At 41.8% G+C, this 18,833-nt stretch overlaps 1 protein-coding gene across 1 annotated transcript; it reads right to left on the bottom strand.

Moving 5' to 3' along the window:
• Positions 1-10,345: 10,345 nt before the first annotated feature.
• On the bottom strand, positions 10,346-18,190 carry LOC132825739 (protein FAM163B-like). The gene is made up of 3 exons (XM_060841170.1): positions 18,145-18,190; positions 17,106-17,221; positions 10,346-10,702 (listed from the first exon to the last, which is right to left on the bottom strand). The coding sequence occupies exons 2-3, from the start codon at positions 17,196-17,198 to the stop codon at positions 10,346-10,348; spliced, it is 450 nt and encodes a 149-aa protein (XP_060697153.1). The 5' UTR covers positions 17,199-17,221; positions 18,145-18,190.
• Positions 18,191-18,833: the final 643 nt, after the last annotated feature.

Genomic DNA, 18,833 nt, shown 5'->3' with positions numbered 1-18,833 from the left:
CACAGTTTGGCTGTGAATCCACAGTTTGGCTGTGACTCCACAGTTTGGCTGTGAATCCACAGTTTGGCTGTGACTCCACAGTTTGGCTGTGATTCCACAGTTTGGCTGTGAATCCACAGTTTGGCTGTGAATCCACAGTTTGGCTGTGATTCCACAGTTTGGCTGTGACTCCACAGTTTGGCTGTGACTCCACAGTTTGGCTGTGAATCCACAGTTTTGGCTGTGACTCCACAGTTTGGCTGTGAATCCACAGTTTGGCTGTGATTCCACAGTTTGGCTGTGAATCCACAGTTTGGCTGTGATTCCACAGTTTGGCTGTGAATCCACAGTTTGGCTGTGATTCCACAGTTTGGCTGTGATTCCACAGTTTGGCTGTGAATCCAGTTTGGCTGTGAATCCACAGTTTGGCTGTGATTCCACAGTTTGGCTGTGAATCCACAGTTTGGCTGTGACTCCACAGTTTGGCTGTGATTCCACAGTTTGGCTGTGATTCCACAGTTTGGCTGTGAATCCACAGTTTGGCTGTGAATCCAGTTTGGCTGTGAATCCACAGTTTGGCTGTGATTCCACAGTTTGGCTGTGAATCCACAGTTTGGCTGTGACTCCACAGTTTGGCTGTGAATCCACAGTTTGGCTGTGATTCCACAGTTTGGCTGTGAATCCACAGTTTGGCTGTGATTCCACAGTTTGGCTGTGACTCCACAGTTTGGCTGTGACTCCACAGTTTGGCTGTGAATCCACAGTTTGGCTGTGATTCCACAGTTTGGCTGTGACTCCACAGTTTGGCTGTGAATCCACAGATTGGCTGTGACTCCACAGTTTGGCTGTGAATCCACAGTTTGGCTGTGACTCCACAGTTTGGCTGTGAATCCTCAGTTTGGCTGTGAATCCACAGTTTGGCTGTGATTCCACAGTTTGGCTGTGAATCCTAAGGTATTTGCTTGTGTTTGGTGAAATGCATGTTAGAGCCGGAACATCAAACTGACCATTGTCTGAACATTCCATACAGTCTCCTTTATTTTAGTCTTCAATGACTGAGACTTATTGGCCAAAAGTGTTTTTTTTTCCACAGAGTGAATCTTTGTAGTGAGATGTGTTTAGTTATCTGTGTATTTTGGATTATTTAAAGGGTTAAATATATTTTCATATTATCAGCTATGTATGGCTATCAGTTTTGCATTGTCATTTAAATATTTTGTTTATAATAAATCACTGATTTTGTGTTTATTAAAGGAACCTGGTTGGTGAATGTTTTTAACTACTTTCTAATATTGAGAAAGCATGTGATTGGCATAACATGAACCAGATAAAACAGTTAAATATACGTTGTGACAAATGAAGTAGTGAGACTGGAAAAAGACAATGCACTCCTCCAACCTTGGTCACAACATAAATGGAAGAACTCAGAGAAGGATATCCAATGTTAACGTTTAATTGGGAAATAGGGTAATATTCATTATAAAAGGAGAAAAAGAAAGACACCAGGTTTCTTGTTCATTATTATCAGTGGCTTTGGCAGTTTTTCAGGAGATCAAACATGTATCGCTGAGTGCTTGAAAAAAGTAACCAAGGCTAGGTTAATAGAATTGCCAGATGTAATGAAGTTGCCATTAAAAACAGAAGCTGCAACCTGACGATCATAAGCCCAGGCAGGGGAGTCTGCAATAGTTAAGCAGTTACCATATGACATGTGGCATTTAAGAAATGTCTCATTTTAAAAAAGAGTTCCACTATCCAGGCATTGAACTCTTTAAAAAAAAGCACAGGTATCCATAATCCTAAAGTCAACTGCACAAAAATGATGACACATGAAGCACCTTCAGAACACCTCCACACATGAGAACAAAATGGAAAACTTGGCATAGATTGGCTTCCTTTTCCCCAGCCTCATTTTATGGATTAAAATATGCTCAGTAAAATTATTGCATCTTAATGTAGTCCACTGTATTCATTCTGCCCTCATGGAGTTGGGGAAACTAGGGAAAAAAAATTGAAGTAATCCATGTAAAACCAGATCTTTATGAAAAATGACAATAAATAACTTTGTCCTTTTGACAGAATTCTTCAATTCAGTTTAAACAAAATGCATATTATTTCAAATATATCAGTAATATTTGTTACTGTTTAATGACATGCAGAATCACAAAGAAGTTGTCTGTCATGAGCATGGGCCTAGATTAAGGCCTGGAATTTCAATACCAAGGCAAGTGGCAAGCATCATTAACAAAAGGGGTGTTAGCTGCAGTCAGGTCAGCAAACACTGGAAAGAGATTAGAGGCAATATTGGGGACTGTTCAGAAGGCTTGCCCTGGTGTTCTGGCATTTGGTTCCAGTTTTGTGGGAGGCTTTCAAAGATAGTGCAGGATAAGCATTTCCCATTGAAGGCAAAGGATAGGAAGGGCAAGATTCGTGAACCATGGATGACAGGAGAAATTGTACAACTAGCCGAGAGGAAAAGGAAGCGTACATAAGGTCTAGGCAGCTAAGAACAGAATGGGCCCTGGAGGAATATCAGAAGAGTAGGACAAGTCTTAAATGAGGAATTAAGCGAGCTAAAAGGGGTCATGAAATAGCTTTAGCAAGCAGAATTAAGGAGAATCCCAAAGCGTTTTATTCTTCTATAAGAAGCAAGCAGGTAACTAGCGAAAGGATTAGTCCACTAAAAGATAATGAAGGAAGGCTGTGTGTCGAACCTGAGAGAATGGGTGAGATTCTGAATGATTACTTTGCATCAGTGTTCACTGAGGAGAGGAACATGATGAATCTTGAGATTATAGATAGAAGTTTGATTAGTCTGGATCGCATTGGCATAAGTAGGGATGATGTGTTGGGTAGGCTAGAGGTTATTAAGGTGGACAAATCTCCAGGAAGGGATCGGATCTATCTCAGGTTACTGAGGGAGACGAGAGAGGAAATAGCTGGGGCCCTGACAGATAACTTTGTGGCATTCTTAAATACAGGTGAGGTGCTGGAGGACTGGAAGGGTGCTCATGTTGTTCCCCTGTACAAGAAGGGTAGTAGGGATATTCTGGGTAACTAGAGACCAGTGAGCCTGACGTCAGTGGTGGGGAAGTTGCTGGAGAGGATACCGAGGGATGGGATCTATTTATATTTAGAAAAGAATGAGCTTATCAGTGATAGGCAACATGGTTTTGTGCGGGGAAGATCGTGCCTTACCACCTTGATAGAGTTCTTTGAGGAAGTGACTAAGTTGATAGATGAAGGAAGGGCTGTTGATATCACATACATGGACTTTAGTAAGGCATTTGATAAGGTTCCTCATGGTAGACTAATGGAGAAAGTGAAGTCACATGGTGTGCAGGGTGTTCTAGCTAGGTGGATAAAGAACTGGTTGAGTGACAGGAGACAGAGTGTAGTAGTTGAAGGGAGTTTCTCGAAATGGAGAAAGGTGACCAGTGGTGTTCCCCAGGGGTCAGTGTTGGGGTCACTGTTGTTTGTAATATACATAAATGATCTGGAAGAGGGCACTGTTGGTATGATCAGCAAGTTTGCAGATGACATGAAGATTGGTGGAGTAGCATAAAGCATAAGGGACTGTCAAAGAATACAGAAGAATATAGATAGACTGAGTTGGGCAGAAAAGTGGCAGATGGCTTTCAATCCAGACAAATGTGAGGTGATGCATTTAGGCAAATCTAATTCGAGAGTGAATTATACAATGAACGGAAGAGCTTTGGGAAAAGTTGATGAGCAGAGAGATCTGGGAGTGCAGCTCCATTGTACCCTGAAAGTTGCTGCACAGGTGGATAGAGTGGTCAAGAAGGCATATGGTATGCTTGCCTTCATTGGACAGGGTATTGAGTATAAGAGCTGGCAGGTCATGTTAAAATTGTACAAGACATTGGTTCAGCCGCATTTAGAATAATGTCTACAGTTCTGGGCGCCACATTACCAAAAGGATGTGGATGCTTTGGAGAGGGTGCAGAGAAGGTTTACGAGGATGTTGCCTGGTATGGAAGGTGCTAGTTATGAAGAGAGGTTGAGAAGATTAGGTTTATTTTCACTAGAAAAAATGAGATTGAGGGGGACCTGAGTGAGGTTTACAAAATCATGAAGGATATAGACATGGTGGATAGAGAGAAGCTTTTTCCCCAGGGTGAAGGATTCAATAACGAGAGGTCACGCTTTCAAGGTGAGAGGTGGAAAGTATAATGGGGATACATGCGGTAAGTACTTCACACAGAGGGTGGTGGGCGCTTGGGACACGTTGCCAGCAGAGTTGATAGAGGCAGGTACGGTAGATTCATTTAAGATGCGTCTAGACAGATGCATGAGTAGGTGGGGAGCAGAGGGTTACAGATGCTTAGGAATTAACCAACAGGTTTAAACAATACATTTGAAGGGCCTGTTCCTGGGCTGTAAATTTTCTTTGTTCTTATTTGTTCTTTGTTTATTATTAAAAACAGGCCATCTACAGCTCACCTCCTACACACTCCCAATGCCTTATCTATAACCCCTATACCAAGCTCTACCCTACATCCCCTATGTTCATTTATGCCTGGCTATTCCTAGTGACTCACTCCCAATGCCAAACTATGCTTCTCATGGCTTTCATTGTCCTTTATGTGAAGTTATGTCATTTCCAAACCCATTAAACCATTATGCAATGTTTAGAACCAACTAGCTTTATGGTGACAATAGAATGAGTAATAGTTTTTAAAATATAACATAAGAACATGGAGTGGCACAGTGACTCAGCAGTTAGCACTGCTGCCTCACAGTGCCAGAGACCTGGGTTCAATTTCCACCTCGGGCAACTGACTGTGTGGAGTTTTCACATTTTCTCCATGTCTGTGTGGGTTTCCTCCAGGTGCTCTGGTTTCCTCCCACAGTCTAAAGATGTGCAGGTTAGGTGAGTTGGCCATGCTAAATTGCCCGTAGTGTTAGGTGTAGGGGAATGGGCCTAGGTGGGTTGCCCTTCGGAGGGTCGGTGTAGACTTGTTGGGCCGAAGGGCCTGTTTCCACACTGTAAGTAATCTAATATAAAAAACAGAAGTAGGTAATTAGGCCATTTATGCCTGCTCCATCATTTGATATGATCATGGTTGATGTTATCTCAGCCTCAGCTACACTTTCCTGCCCAATCTCCATAACCCTTAAACCCATTGCTAACTAAAAATCTGTCTACCTTCTTAAATTTACTTAATATCTCAGCATCCACTGCACTCTGGGGTAGTGAATTCCACAGATTCATGACCCTTTGAGAGAACAATCTCTGTTTTAAACCTGCTACCCCTTACCTCAAACTATGACCTCTCATTCCAGTTTACCCCACATGATGGTACATCCTTTCTACATCTACTTTATCAATCCCCTTTAGTATCTTATATCCCTCAATTCAATCCCCATTCATTCTTCTAAACACCAATCAGTATCGGCCTAAACTGTTCACACTGTCTTTATAAGGCAAACCTCTCATCTCTAGAATCACATAAGTGAAGCTTCTCTGAATTGGTTGCAATACAATAGTTGTCTTTCTATCCTCCAACCAAAATGGAGAATCTCTCACAGATCCATGGTAAACTTTACCTGCTCAATTCTGGTCCATTCACCCAGCCTATCCATATCAATTTGTAAATTTATTTTTTCATGCAATTTACTTTCCCATCTATTTTAGTGTCATTTGCAAACTTGGCTATAGCAATTTCTATCCCAATATCCAGGACGTTAATATGTTTAAAAACTAGCCTTTTACTACAGGGCAATAAAGATGTCTATCATCCAGACCCTTTAAAGCACCACTAAGAGAAACTGCAATTGAAACCAGAAAGCCAGAGATATCAATCAAAGTTTTTCCTCTGGTGCTCAGTTGTTTTGACAAAGCAGTAGATTTCTGAGCTCTCAACCAAAACTACAGTTTGGCCATAGATGTAATGGCTGAGTTTCTGAAGTTCTCCAGAAAATAGAATTAGCCTGTTAATTGGCAGGAGAGATCCAAATGTATACAGACATGTTGCAGCTGTCTGCAAACATATCCGACAGAAGTCATGTTCAGAGCACTATTGAACAATGACTACTTAATTGCATGCAATTGCATCTCATTGTTAGCCAAGTCACCTCATTTATATGCCCCTTCTAATTCTCCTCTGGTTGAGAAAATAAATGGCATGAATTCCCAATTTGTAAATTACTTTAGGTACCCAGTGGCTACAGTTCAAAAGGGTCAAAGGAAGGAAAAGAAAGCTGGAAATAAGAAGGCTTGATTTGGAAAGAGATTTTCCTGTGTATTGCTTGTATGTGATATGTGCACCTTTAAGAGTGAGACATGTCCTACCACACCCCAGACAGAAAGCCATCAGACCAAGCACCAGTTGTGCACTTGGGTGGCCCAGCAGGCTTCTTGAACCAAGGGTTCTGGGGAAAGTGATGCCCCACCCTTCTTGAAGTTGCTGGCCTCTGTGCTGAAGACTTGGTGTAGTGGGAAGGAAGTGTTTTTGAAAGATTTTTGAGTGGGAAAGGAGGTTGGAAATTAAGCATTCAGGAATGGACGCGTCAACACCTTTGAGGGCTAGCTGATGCAGGTACGAGGAGAGGAAACCCTTAACAAGGTCTGTGAACATGGGGGTCAGGTGGGGAAGCTAAGTAGCGAGCAGTTTTTTTCAAAGAAGGTTTACAGAGCAGGGGTGGGTTTCATGAAATATGTGAGCTCAAAAGGGCATGGAGGAGACATAAAAAAAAGCTACAGAAGATGACTTCAAGGGAAGGATGTGGAAATTGTTTAGTGAAACCTCATTTTGGTTAATGGGAGAAGGAGGAATAGAACATAGAACATAGAAGGATACAGCGCAGTACAGGCCCTTCGGCCCTCGATGTTGCGCCGACCGAGTCCTACCTAACCTATACTAGCCCAATAACTTCCAAATGCCTATCCAATGCCCGCTTAAATGAACATAAAGAAGGTGAGTTCACCACTGATACGGGCAGGGCATTCCATGAACTCACAACCCGCTGTGTGAAGAATCTACCCCTAACATCTGTCCTATACCTACCACCCCTTAATTTAAAGCTATGTCCCCTAGTAACACCTGACTCCATTAGCGGTAAAAGGTTCTTAGTATCTACCCTATCTAAACCCCTAAAATATAGCAGTTGATTAGTCTCAATCTTCGTGAGAAAGATATTTATTTGTGAGCTTTTGCACTTGTTCGGAGTTCGGAGAGTCGAACAATTTCAAATTCAGAAAAGTTCTGAATGTCACACAGATTAAAATTTAGAACTAAAGTAAAAATACATTTAGATTTGCATAAAGTTAGTAAACAATTTTTATTTTAACCAATTGTTTTGCTGCAATGGTAAAGGAATAATTTGAAATCTAACTGTACGAGGCCTCTTGGGGAAGAGTAACCATAATGTGATGGAATTCTTCACTAAGAACGGAAAGTGACAGAGTTAATTCTCAGACGAGGGTGCTGAACCTAAAAAAAGGAAACAATGATAAGAGGTGGTGCTGTCTATGATAAATTGGGGAACATTACTTAAAAGGGATCATGGTGAATAGGCAATTGCAAATATTCGAAGAGTGCTTGGAGAACTACAATATCCATTACAGTCTGGCAGAAAAATAAAACAAGAATGCTATTGAAGAAAATTGTCACCCCACTATTAAAAAAAGATGAGAGAGAGAAAACAAGGAATTATAGACCAGTCAGCCTGAATTGGTAGTGTGAAAACACTGAAGTCTATTATAAAATATTTGATAGCAGACCACTTGGACAACAGTGACATTTTGGATAAAGTCATCACAGATTTATAAAAGGAAAATCATGCTTGACAAATGTAGTAGAATTTTTTAAGAATGCAACTAGTAGAGTTGATAACCGAGATCCGGGTAAGAAGGGTAGAAAGGACAAGCCAGGGAACCATAGACCAGTGAGCCTGATGTTGGTGGTGGGCAAGTTGTTGGAGGGAATCCTGAGGGACAGGATGTATATGTATTTGGAAAGGCAAGGACTGATTAGGGATAGTCAACATGGCTTTGTGCGTGGGAAATCATGTCTCACAAACTTGATTGCGTTTTTTGAAGAAGTTACAAAGAGGATGATGAGGACAGAGCGGTAGATGTGATCTATATGGACTTCAGTAAGGCGTTCGACAAGGTTCCCTATGAGAGACTGGTTAGCAAGGTTAGGTCTCGCGGAATAAAGGGAGAACTAGCTATTTGGATACAGAACTGGTTTAAAAGTAGAAGACAGAGGGTGGTGGTGGAGGGTTGTTTTTCAGACTGAAGGCCTGTGACCAGTGGACTGCCACAAGGATCAATGCTGGGTCCTCTACTTTTTGTCATTTACATAAATGATTTGAATGCGAGCATAAGAGATACAGTTAGTAAGTTTGCAGATGACACCAAAATTGGGGGTCTAGTGAACAGCGAAGAGGGTTACCTCAGATTACAACAGGATCTTGACTAGATGGGTCAATGGGCCGAAAAGTGGCAGATGGAGTTTAACTCAGATAAATGCAAGGTGCTGCATTTTGGGAAAGCAAATCTTAGCCACTTACTCTTAATGGTAAGGTCCTAGAGAGTGTTGCTGAACAAAGAGACCTTGGAGTGCAGATTCATAGCTCCTTGAAAGTGGAGTTGCAGGTAGATAAGATAGTGAAGAAGGTGTTTGGAACGCTTTCTTTTATTGGTCAGAGTATTGAGTACAAGAGTTGGGAGGTCATGTTGCAGCTGTATAGGACATTGGGTTAGGCCATTGTTGGAATATTGGGTGCAATTCTGGTCTCCTTCCTATTGGAAAGATGTTGTGAAACTTTAAAGGGTTCAGAAAAGATTTACAAGGATGTTGCCAGGATTAGAGGATTTGAGCTACAGGTAGAGGCTGAACAGGCTGGGGCTGTTTTCCCTGGAATGTCGGAGCTGAAGGGTAACCTTATAGAGGTTTACAAAATTATGAGAGGCATGGATAGGATAAATAGACAAAATCTTTTCCCTGGGATAGGTTTAGGGTGAGAGGGGAAAGATATAAAAGAGACCTAAGGGGCAACTTTTTCACACAGAGGGTGGTACATGTATGGAATGAGCTGCCAGAGGATGTGGTGGAGACTGGTACAATTGCAACATTTAAAAGGCATTTGGATGGGTATATGAATAGGAAGGGTTTGGAGGGATATGGGCCAGGTGCTGGCAGGTGGGAGTAGATTGGGTTGGGATATTTGGTTGGTGTGGAGGGTTGGACCGAAGGGTCTGTTTCCATGCTGTACATCTCTATGACTCTATGACTCCGTGTGGTTTACTTGGACTTATAGAAGGTTTTCAATGAGATCCCACATGAGAAACCATGGAAAATTAAAGAAAATGGGATTGCAGGTGGTGTGTTGATAGTATTAGAGTACTGGGGCTTGTAAATGTAGGAAGATTTCTCCTGATAACTAGAATCCAGAATCAGAGGTCACAGTTTAAGGATTCAGAATTAGGACTGAGATGAGGAAACATGTCTTCACCCAGAGAGTGGTGAGGCTGTGGAATTCTTCGCCACACAAGGCAGTCGAGGCCATAACATTGAATGTTGTTGGGAGAAGGCAGGAATGGGTTCTAAGTTGGATGATCAGCCATGATCATATTGAATAGTGGAGCAGGCTTGAAGGGCCAAATGGCCTACTCCTTCTCTTAATCTATGCTTCTTTGTTTCTGCCTGTTTCTCAGTTTCCTCTAGGAAAATCGCCAAATTGCACAAAATTACCCAAATAAGAAATCAGAATTATTCCTGTGAATCCAAGTCTGATGAAGATAACAGCTACTGACGTGCGATTTATTTCTTGTTCACAAAGTTCTCTAGTTTATTCAAGTGACTTGAACAATAAGAACCAATCCAAAACAAGTCTCTGAAAACCAAACCCTGAACAATGTCATTAATCAGTTACCCCTGACCCCAGCACCCACCAGCAAGCAGGCAGTAACTTCTGTCACATCGTTAGATCATGCACAGAAAACATTCATTCACATTAGCCACTGCCATACTCAATAGAAATAGCATTTTACAATTGATCAGGCCACTTCAAAGCTTCCACTTAATAAGAACATGAGAAATAAGAGTGGAATAAACAAAATAGATCATAAACAGATCTCATCCACTCAAAGATTGAATTAAGACATAACATATTAATAAGATTCTTCTGTCAATATCACTGTTCTTCATATTCAGGGTACTGCTTCTCCAGTGACCCAGTACATTCTGTTTCTATTGTTTGGATTTGTGAGCATTTTATAGCTGCTTTGGGAATCATATTCATTGATTTCGTCCATTTCTCCATGGCATATGGAAAGTAGTGACCTCTTTATATTGAAAATGCTGTTGTATAAAACATCGAATAACAAACATCTTCACACATCAGTGCTGATACTTCGACTTCTGCTAAAAGCCTCCCTTGTGAGCTTTGCCCTGCTCATGGGCAGCTCCTCGGGACTTGTTAACATTTCTAATTCCTCCTCACTGATTGTGTTATAACTCACGCTTTCACCCCCATTCTGAATCTCTTCAAGCTGATGGACATGGAACTGGGGCTTGCAGTGGAAGCAGAGAGCTCTGGGGTGAGAGTAATCCTTGGGGTAGGCTATAGAACTGAAGTTAAGTCCATTTCCGGCATTGTAGTTGTAGTAAGCAGTTGGCAGACGGGAGTGCACGGCAAAATCTGGTTCCTCCTCATCTCCATCCCATTCCTCCCTCTTGCAGCAATAATACTGTTAAAAAAAAGACTTAAGGTTATACAAGATACAATATCTTTCACCACCTAAGGACATCCCAGCTCACTTCATAGTAAAAGTCCCTGAACTATATGGGAAACACAACAGTCAATTTCAATCAGTAAGTTCCACAAGGCACACTCCACACAAAACTACATTGGTCATGTATTGAAGTTCTGGGCATTACTTTGAAATTCTAATACGGTGCAGCTGAAAAATTGCAGTAGACAAATAGAAAAAGACTGTCTGGCCCTGTGAACACATTCATTCAGTCACAGCACGACTTAGCATAATGGCCCTCAGAAAATTACCACCTCTTAGTTGGTCTGCCTAACACTGTGCATTTTTCTACAAGGCAAACAGTATAGGAGTGGTACATGCCACACTCAACTCAACATGTATAATTTACAAACAGCATTAACAAAATTATGTAAATAAATGAAATTAAGCAGTCACTACAGTCTCTCTCAACCTCTCCCACTTATCTCTGTATTGTCAGACCGCTTATCGGACATTCAGTATTACAAGAACAGAAACGTGCTGCACCTAAATATTAGGGATCCTGAAGTTACTGACTTCAGTATCTGCCACAAAGGTCTTTCCTTATTAATAATTGCAACCTACTCTGGTCACTGTTGCAGTCTGAACCAACAATCTTCATGTTTATTTGATCCTGAGCCAAGCTTGCAACTCCACATCTTCTCCATAAACAAAGACTATGGACTTCTAACACCTGAACATCACCCATCTCTGCCCCTGCTTCAGTCTACCTGCTAACAGAACTCTCATCCAACCTTTTGTGTTCCTGCCCTAGATACAACAATTCTCACTCCCAGATACATACCATCCACCGGAAACTCCAGCTGAACTAAACTTCTGCTGACCATATTCTAACCCACCACTGACTGCACTCCAGAGCCACTGACCTTATCCCCAACCTTGAAAACTGTTTGATGCTAAAGCAGACTGTTCACTATGTTTGTATCATCTTTGATTACTCTAACTGCAGATAATTAGGAAAGCCATTCAAATTTTAACAACTACCGTGGTTACAAGTTAAATACAAAAGTGGGGAGCCTATACTTCAGTTATACAAGACACTTGTGAGAACACATCTGGAGTATGATGTACAGCATGGGTCACCTCATTTAAGGAAAGATGTAAATGCATTGGAAACAGTTCAGAGCAGCTTTACCCAGACTAATCCCTGAAATGGGTGGGTTAAATTCTGAGGGTAGGTTGGACAGGCTGGCCTTACACCTCCTGGAGTTAAGAAGAATAAAAGATGACTTGATTGAAATATATAAAAAGCTTTAGAGATGTTGATAGGATACATGTGAAAAGGATGTTTGCTCTTGTGGGAGTACCTCAAGCAAGAGGTCACTGTTTAAAACAGTAAGACTAAATTATTCCTCTCCGAGGTTTCAGTGTTTTTGGAACTCTCTTCATCATAAAGGTGGCGGAAACAGAGTCCTTGAATATTTTTAAGACAGACGTAGATATATTCTTATTAAGCAATGGTTGAAGGTTGATCAAGGATAGGCAGGAATATAGATTTGATTTACAATCAGTTCAACCTTAATCTTATTGAATGGTAGAGCATGTTTGAGGACCATCCTTGGCCTCAACTATTGCCACAGTGAATCAGACTGCAAATTGGAGGAATAACACCTCATCTTCGGCCTGGGCAGCCTACAGCCCGGAGGGCTCACATTGAGTTCTCCAATTTCAAATAACTTCCCTTCCCATGCACGACTCCCTTTCCTGCCCCTCGCCGCCACCCCCACCCCCTACCATTTCTCTGATAGACCCTTCCAGCTACCAACTGGATTAATTCCTCACATTGACCAACCAGGTTGTAACCTCTATCTATCCCTACTTAACCACCACCACTCCCATTTCCAGTCCTGAAAAAGAGTTACACCTGAAACGTTGACTTCTCCTCCTCCTGATGTTGTGTGGTTTGCTGTGTTCTTCCAGCTTTCTGCTTGTCTACTTTGGATTCCAGCATCTGCAGTATTTTTCTTTGTCTCTAACTGAACAGTTTACCCTTCGTCTTGATTCGTATATTTGTAAGATTTGACCCAGAACCTACACATTAGTGAACATTTGGAATTGTGGTCAAGTAAACAGGGAATGGGTTTGACTCCATTGGGATTGTAAAGACATCTGGATGGGTAAATGAATAGGAAGGGTTTGGAGGGATATGGGCCGAGTGCTGGCAAATGGAACTAAATCGGGTTGGGATATCTGGATATCTGGTCTGTATGGGCAAGTTGAACAAAAGGATCTGTTTCCATGGTGTTCATCTCTATGACTGTATAATATTGCAGTTGTTTTTGAGAATTTTGTTAAGATTTTTAAGAGCTTACATCAATTGTAAAGGAACTAATTGTAATTGGTTAATTAAAAAAAAACTGACCTGATGACCTGGAAGCAGTTCAAACATAAAGGAATGAAGTCAAAAAGTCTTTTGGTCAGCTACAAAGAACAGCTGTAAGTAGAGGAGTTGGAGGGTGATAGTATCAGTGTACAACAACAGATGCAAACAAGCATCAAGGGACAGAAACAAATTTCCTTCAAGAAATCCAGAGTTTTTCTATTTGGCAGAAAAGGAGACAAAAGGTTTTGTGTGAGCCAGTTAAAAATGTTTCAAATCCATTTTCCAGAAATGGCCAATCTGTAAACCAGCATGTATTGCTTAGTTGATTGAATTGGAATTTTGAAAAGCTATGCTGTCAGAGTTGTTATCTCCTGAGGAAGTAGGTGTATAGAAGTACTTTTTGATGATAATTGTACCCATGAAGCTCCAAAAGTGAAAGCTATTATCAGATAAGACTCCTGACCTAGTTTGTGTGAAATGAGGAACTGTGTGTATATGTGGTGTGACATTTGTATGGAAAGTCATTTAGGTGTCTATGGTTAAGTAGGCCTTTTTTGTTCATTTACTTAAAATGAAATTTACCGATGTATTTGAAATATCATCTACCTTTTAATTCCAGTTTAATTTACATTGGTTCTGATTTCATGCGAAACTAAAATCTGCAAAAGTAGTGTTTTGTTGTTAATTTCTTCATTTGCAAGTCACTAGTGATACAGAAATGGTGGGATGGTAAATAGTGCGGAGGATAGCCTTGGATTACAGGAGGATACAGATGGACTGGTCAGTGGCAAATGGAACTCAATGCAGATCAGTGGGTGATGCACTTGGGCAGAATACACAAGGCATGGGAAAACATGAACAACAGTCGGACTCTAGTGTGCATATATCCTGCCTTAAGGTCCTGGATATAAGTTTGCTCACTGAACTGGAAGGTTCGTATTCAGATGTTTCGTCACCCATACTAGGTAACATCTTCAGTGAGCCTCTGAATAAGACATAGGAGTGGAAGTAAGGCCATTCGGCTCATCGAGTCCATTCCGCCATTCAATCATGGCTGATGGGCATTTCAACTCCACTTACCAGCGTTCTCCCCGTAGCCCTTAATTCCTCGAGACAACAAGAATCTATCAATCTCGGCCTTGAAGACATTTAGCGTCCCGGCCTCCACTGCACTCCGTGGCAATGAATTCCACAGGTCCACCACTCTCTGGCTGAAGAAATGTCTCCGCATTTCTGTTCTGAATTGACCCCCTCTAATTCTAAGGCTGTGTCCACGGGTCCTAGTCTCCTCGCCTAATGGAAACAATTTCCTAGCGTCCACCCTTTCCAAGCCATGTATTATCTTGTACGTCTCTATCAAGTCTCCCCTTAATCTTCTAAACTGCAATGAATACAATCCCAGGATCCTCAGCCGTTCCTCATATGTTAGACCTGCCATTCCAGGGATCATCCGTGTGAATCTCCGCTGGACACGTTCCAGTGCCAGTATGTCCCTCCTGAGGTGTGGGGACCAAAACTGGACACAGTGCTCCAAATGGGGCCTAACCAGAGCTTTATAAAGTCTCAGTAGCACATCTCTGCTTTTATATTCCAACCCTCTTGAGATAAGTGACAACATTGCATTCGCTTTCTTAATCACGGACTCAACCTGCATGTTTACCTTTAGAGAATCCTCGACTAGCACTCCCAGATCCCTTTGTACTTTGGCTTTACTAATTTTCTCACCGTTTAGAAAGTAGTCTATGCTTTTATTCTTTTTTCCAAAGTGCAAGACCTTGCACTTGCTCACGTTAAATTCCATCAGCCATTTCCTGGACCACTCTCCCAAACTGTCTAGATCCTTCTGTAGCCTCCCCACTTCCTCAGTACTACCTGCCTGTCCACCTAACTTCGTATCATTGGCAAACTTCGCTAGAATGCCCCCAGTCCCCTCATCCAGATCATTAATATATAATGCGAATAGCTGTGGCCCCAACACTGAACCCTGTGGGACACCGCTCGTCACCGGCTGCCATTCTGAAAAAGAACCTTTTATCCCAACTCTCTGCCTTCTGTTAGACAGCCAATCCTCAATCCATCCCAGCAGCTCACCTTGAACACCATGGGCCCTCACCTTGCTCAGCAGCCTCCCATGTGGCACCTTATCAAAGGCCTTTTGGAAGTCTAGATAGACCACATCCACTGGGTTTCCCTGGTCTAACCTACTTGTTACCTCTTCAAAAAATTCCAACAGGTTTGTCAGGCATGACCTCCCCTTACTAAATCCATGTTGACTTGTTCTAATCAGACTCTGCTCTTCCAAGAATTTAGAAACCTCATCCTTAATGATGGATTCTAGAATTTTACCAACAACCGAGGTTAGGCTAATTGGCCTATAATTTTCCATCTTTTGTCTTGATCCTTTCTTGAACAAGGGGGTTACAACAGCCATCTTCCAATCATCCGGGACCTTTCCTGACTCCAGTGACTCTTGAAAGATCTCAACCAATGCCTCTGCTATTTCCTCAGCCACCTCTCTCAGAACTCTAGGGTGTATCCCATTGGGGCCAGGAGATTTATCAATTTTAAGACTTTTTAACTTTTCTAGCACTCTCTTTCGTAACGGCAACCATACTCAACTCAGCCCCGTGACTCCCTTTAATTTTGGGGATATTACTCATGTCTTCCACTCTGAAGACTGATGCAAAATACGTGTTAAGTTCTCCTGCTATTTCCTTATCTCCCATCACTAGGCTTCCTGCATCAGTTTGAAGTGGCCCAATGTCTACTTTTGCCTGTCGTTTGTTTCTTATGTACTGAAAGAAACTTTTACTATCATTTCTAATGTTACTGGCTAGCCTACCTTCATATTTGATCCTCTCATTTCTTCTTACACTCTTTGTTATCCTCTATTTGCTTTTGTATCCTTCCCAATCTTCCGATTTCCGACTGTTCTTAGCCACTTTATGGGATCTCGCTTTTTCTTTCATACATTTCCTGACTTCCTTTGTCAGCCATGGTTGTCTAATCCCTCCCCGGATAATCTTTCTTTTCTTGGGGATGAACCTCTGTACAGTGTCCTCAATTATACCCACAAACTCCTGCCATTTTTGCTCTACTGTCTTCCCGGTTAGCCTCTGCTTCCAGTCTATTTTTGTCAGTTCCTCTCTCATGCCCTCATAATTACCTTTATTTAACTGTAACACCATTACATCCGATTTTTCCTTCTCTCTTTCAAACTCCAGACTGAACTCTACCATATTATGATCGCTACTTCCTAAGGGTTCCCTTACTTTAAGATCTTTTATAGAGTCTGGTTCATTGCAAAGCACTAGGTCCAGAATAGCCTGCTCCCTTGTGGGCTCCATGACAAGCTGTTCCAAAAAGCCATCCTGTAAGCATTCCATGAATTCCCTTTCTTTGGATCCACTGAATGAAGCACTGGTGGTGTAACCTGCTTTCCATTTATATATTTGAGTTTCCAAGGGTTGGTGATGTCATTTACACATTTCAATTAAATCTTCCCTTCCAAATAAAACATGCCCAGCCTATCCAATCTTTCCTCAAAACTAAGTGTCGTTAATCCAGGCAATATCCCTCATCAATCTTTTCTGTATCCTCTCTGATGTAACTAGATCTTTCCAACAGTGTGATGATGCAGCACACACAACTCAAGTTGTGGCCATCATAGCAGCTTTTACAGTTCCAGTATCACCTCCCAGTTCTTGCAAATGATGCTTCCAGAATCATCACTCCCAGACATGCCTGGGGTTCCAACACAGGCTCAATTCTTAAAGACCCTGCTGTCAGAGTGAATCAAAGACTATTCGGTTTTCCATATTCATATCTGAGTTAAAATTAAGCCCTAGATATTTTGAAATTTTATGCATTTAATGCCATAAAATAAATAAAGCAATAAAACAAGAAGACACGTGGTTTTACCCTAAGCTGCTACCCTGTGGCTGTAGAGAGCAAGAAATGACTGCAAAATATTTCTTTTTTAAAGATGACCATACTTTGGCCCTATCACACACTAACCTGCAGGCGGCAATAACACAACACAATGATTATACAGAGCAGGATAACCGTAGCCAATATTCCACCTGTAATCACCACAGTCCCGGCTGTCATTCGACCAGCTCTCCATTAACAACCTGTAAAAGAGAAGGCAGGAAATTCAAGGAGAGAAATCAGAAAAAAGATACTTGGACAATATTAAACTTCAAAGCTGAGAAAGGAAAACTTAAATATGTATTCTGACTGAGGAAACAATCGCAGTCATTCCTGGCAATGATCAATCTGGGTATTTCTAGCTACGAGGCCACTTTGATTAATGCAAATGTTCAGATTTAAATCTGAACATGAGATCCCCTGGAGGATTAATGAATATTTTTAAATCTTATAAAGTATACTTTTGTGGGGTTTTGTTTCAGTATAACAGTTTGCATCTTCCCCATATGCCCAAGCTGTCGTTACTGGCTTTCTCAGTGGAGACTGGAGATCAGAAGGTACAGGAATCAGTATTACTATTGAAACCAAGGATACAGTACATTCAGGTAACAGAGGCCGTTAATTACTACCAAATCAGCCCACTCTTCTGCAGACTATATCTCAAAAGAACATAGGGAGGTTGTTTAAAGCATCATCTCCAGTTCAGTTGGATCTTGACTTAAAATACATTTATTTATCTGTCCGTAAACATTTTTCTTCACCTACTTCTTTTCCAGTTGTTTAACCAATTCCTCTTTAATCAGTTTCTGTGAAGCTTCCTATCCCCTAATATTGATGCATGTCGAATTTCTTGTGCCTTTCCCTACCTATATCTGAGATTTCTCTGTCTTTTCTGTTCATACTTGCTGCATTTCTGCAGTTTTTCAGTTTGTGTTCTTCATAATTTCTGCCTGGGTTTGTTTTGTGTGACAGTGGATTCTAAAACCTGGTGAAGTGACAGTGAGTTCTAATCACCACGACCCAAAACCAGCTCCTTGATTATAAAATTAGATATTTCCTCAGAAACAGACAATAAACATTAAATTTAACAAGGTCAGACCACAAACAGACACACACAGCAAATTACCTGCCACTTGCTGGATAATACCCAGGGCAGGTTTCCTCACACAGGTTCACATCACCAAATGTTCACTAATATTCTTGTCTCTCTAGAAGAGGCTGCACATCTGCATCCACTGCTGCCACCTGCTGATGTTACTGACACACTGCACCATACTGTCATCGCAGTTTCACCCAATCACCATTCTCCCCTGTTTCCATGGCAATGAAAGGTTGCTCTGCATCCAGTTACCGTGACAACAGTGATGCAACAATTTTTCTCACAAATCAAAGACTTTAAATACATCTGATCCCAAACAATATGATTCATTGCATTTGTGATTCCACCCACTGTCAAACAGCTACTGACACTTGGAGGATTATTTTAATCCGGTTTGGCATAATCCAGGTTGGCAGATGCTTAACGTGGCCACATGGACTCGCCTGCATCCCTAACTATCGTAACCTGTATCACAGCACCACAATACTGTGGCACCTCAACCACAAAGGCCCACTTTCCACCCTCTGGGTCCCACTCCCCACCCCCACAACGCCATTCCCTACCCCTCTGGGTTCCACTCCCCACCCCCACAACACTATTCCCTACCCCTCTGGGTTCCACTCCCCACCCCCACAACACTATTCCCTACCCCTCTGGGTTCCATTCCCCACCCCCACAAGGCCATTCCCTACGCCTCTGGGTTCCACTCCCCACCC

The sequence above is a fragment of the Hemiscyllium ocellatum genome, chromosome 21 (genome assembly GCF_020745735.1).
Source record: "Hemiscyllium ocellatum isolate sHemOce1 chromosome 21, sHemOce1.pat.X.cur, whole genome shotgun sequence".
In the NCBI taxonomy this organism is placed as follows: domain Eukaryota; kingdom Metazoa; phylum Chordata; class Chondrichthyes; order Orectolobiformes; family Hemiscylliidae; genus Hemiscyllium; species Hemiscyllium ocellatum.
This window is presented reverse-complemented; position numbering and strand designations above follow the sequence as displayed.

Coding starts and splice junctions, on each gene's coding strand:
- LOC132825739 (XM_060841170.1), bottom strand. CDS start 17,198: ATGACAGCCGGGACTGTGGTGATTACAGGTGGAATATTGGCTACGGTT. Junction 10,703..17,105: donor TGTGTTATTGCCGCCTGCAG/GTTAGTGTGTGA, acceptor TTTTTTTAACAG/TATTATTGCTGCAAGAGGGA.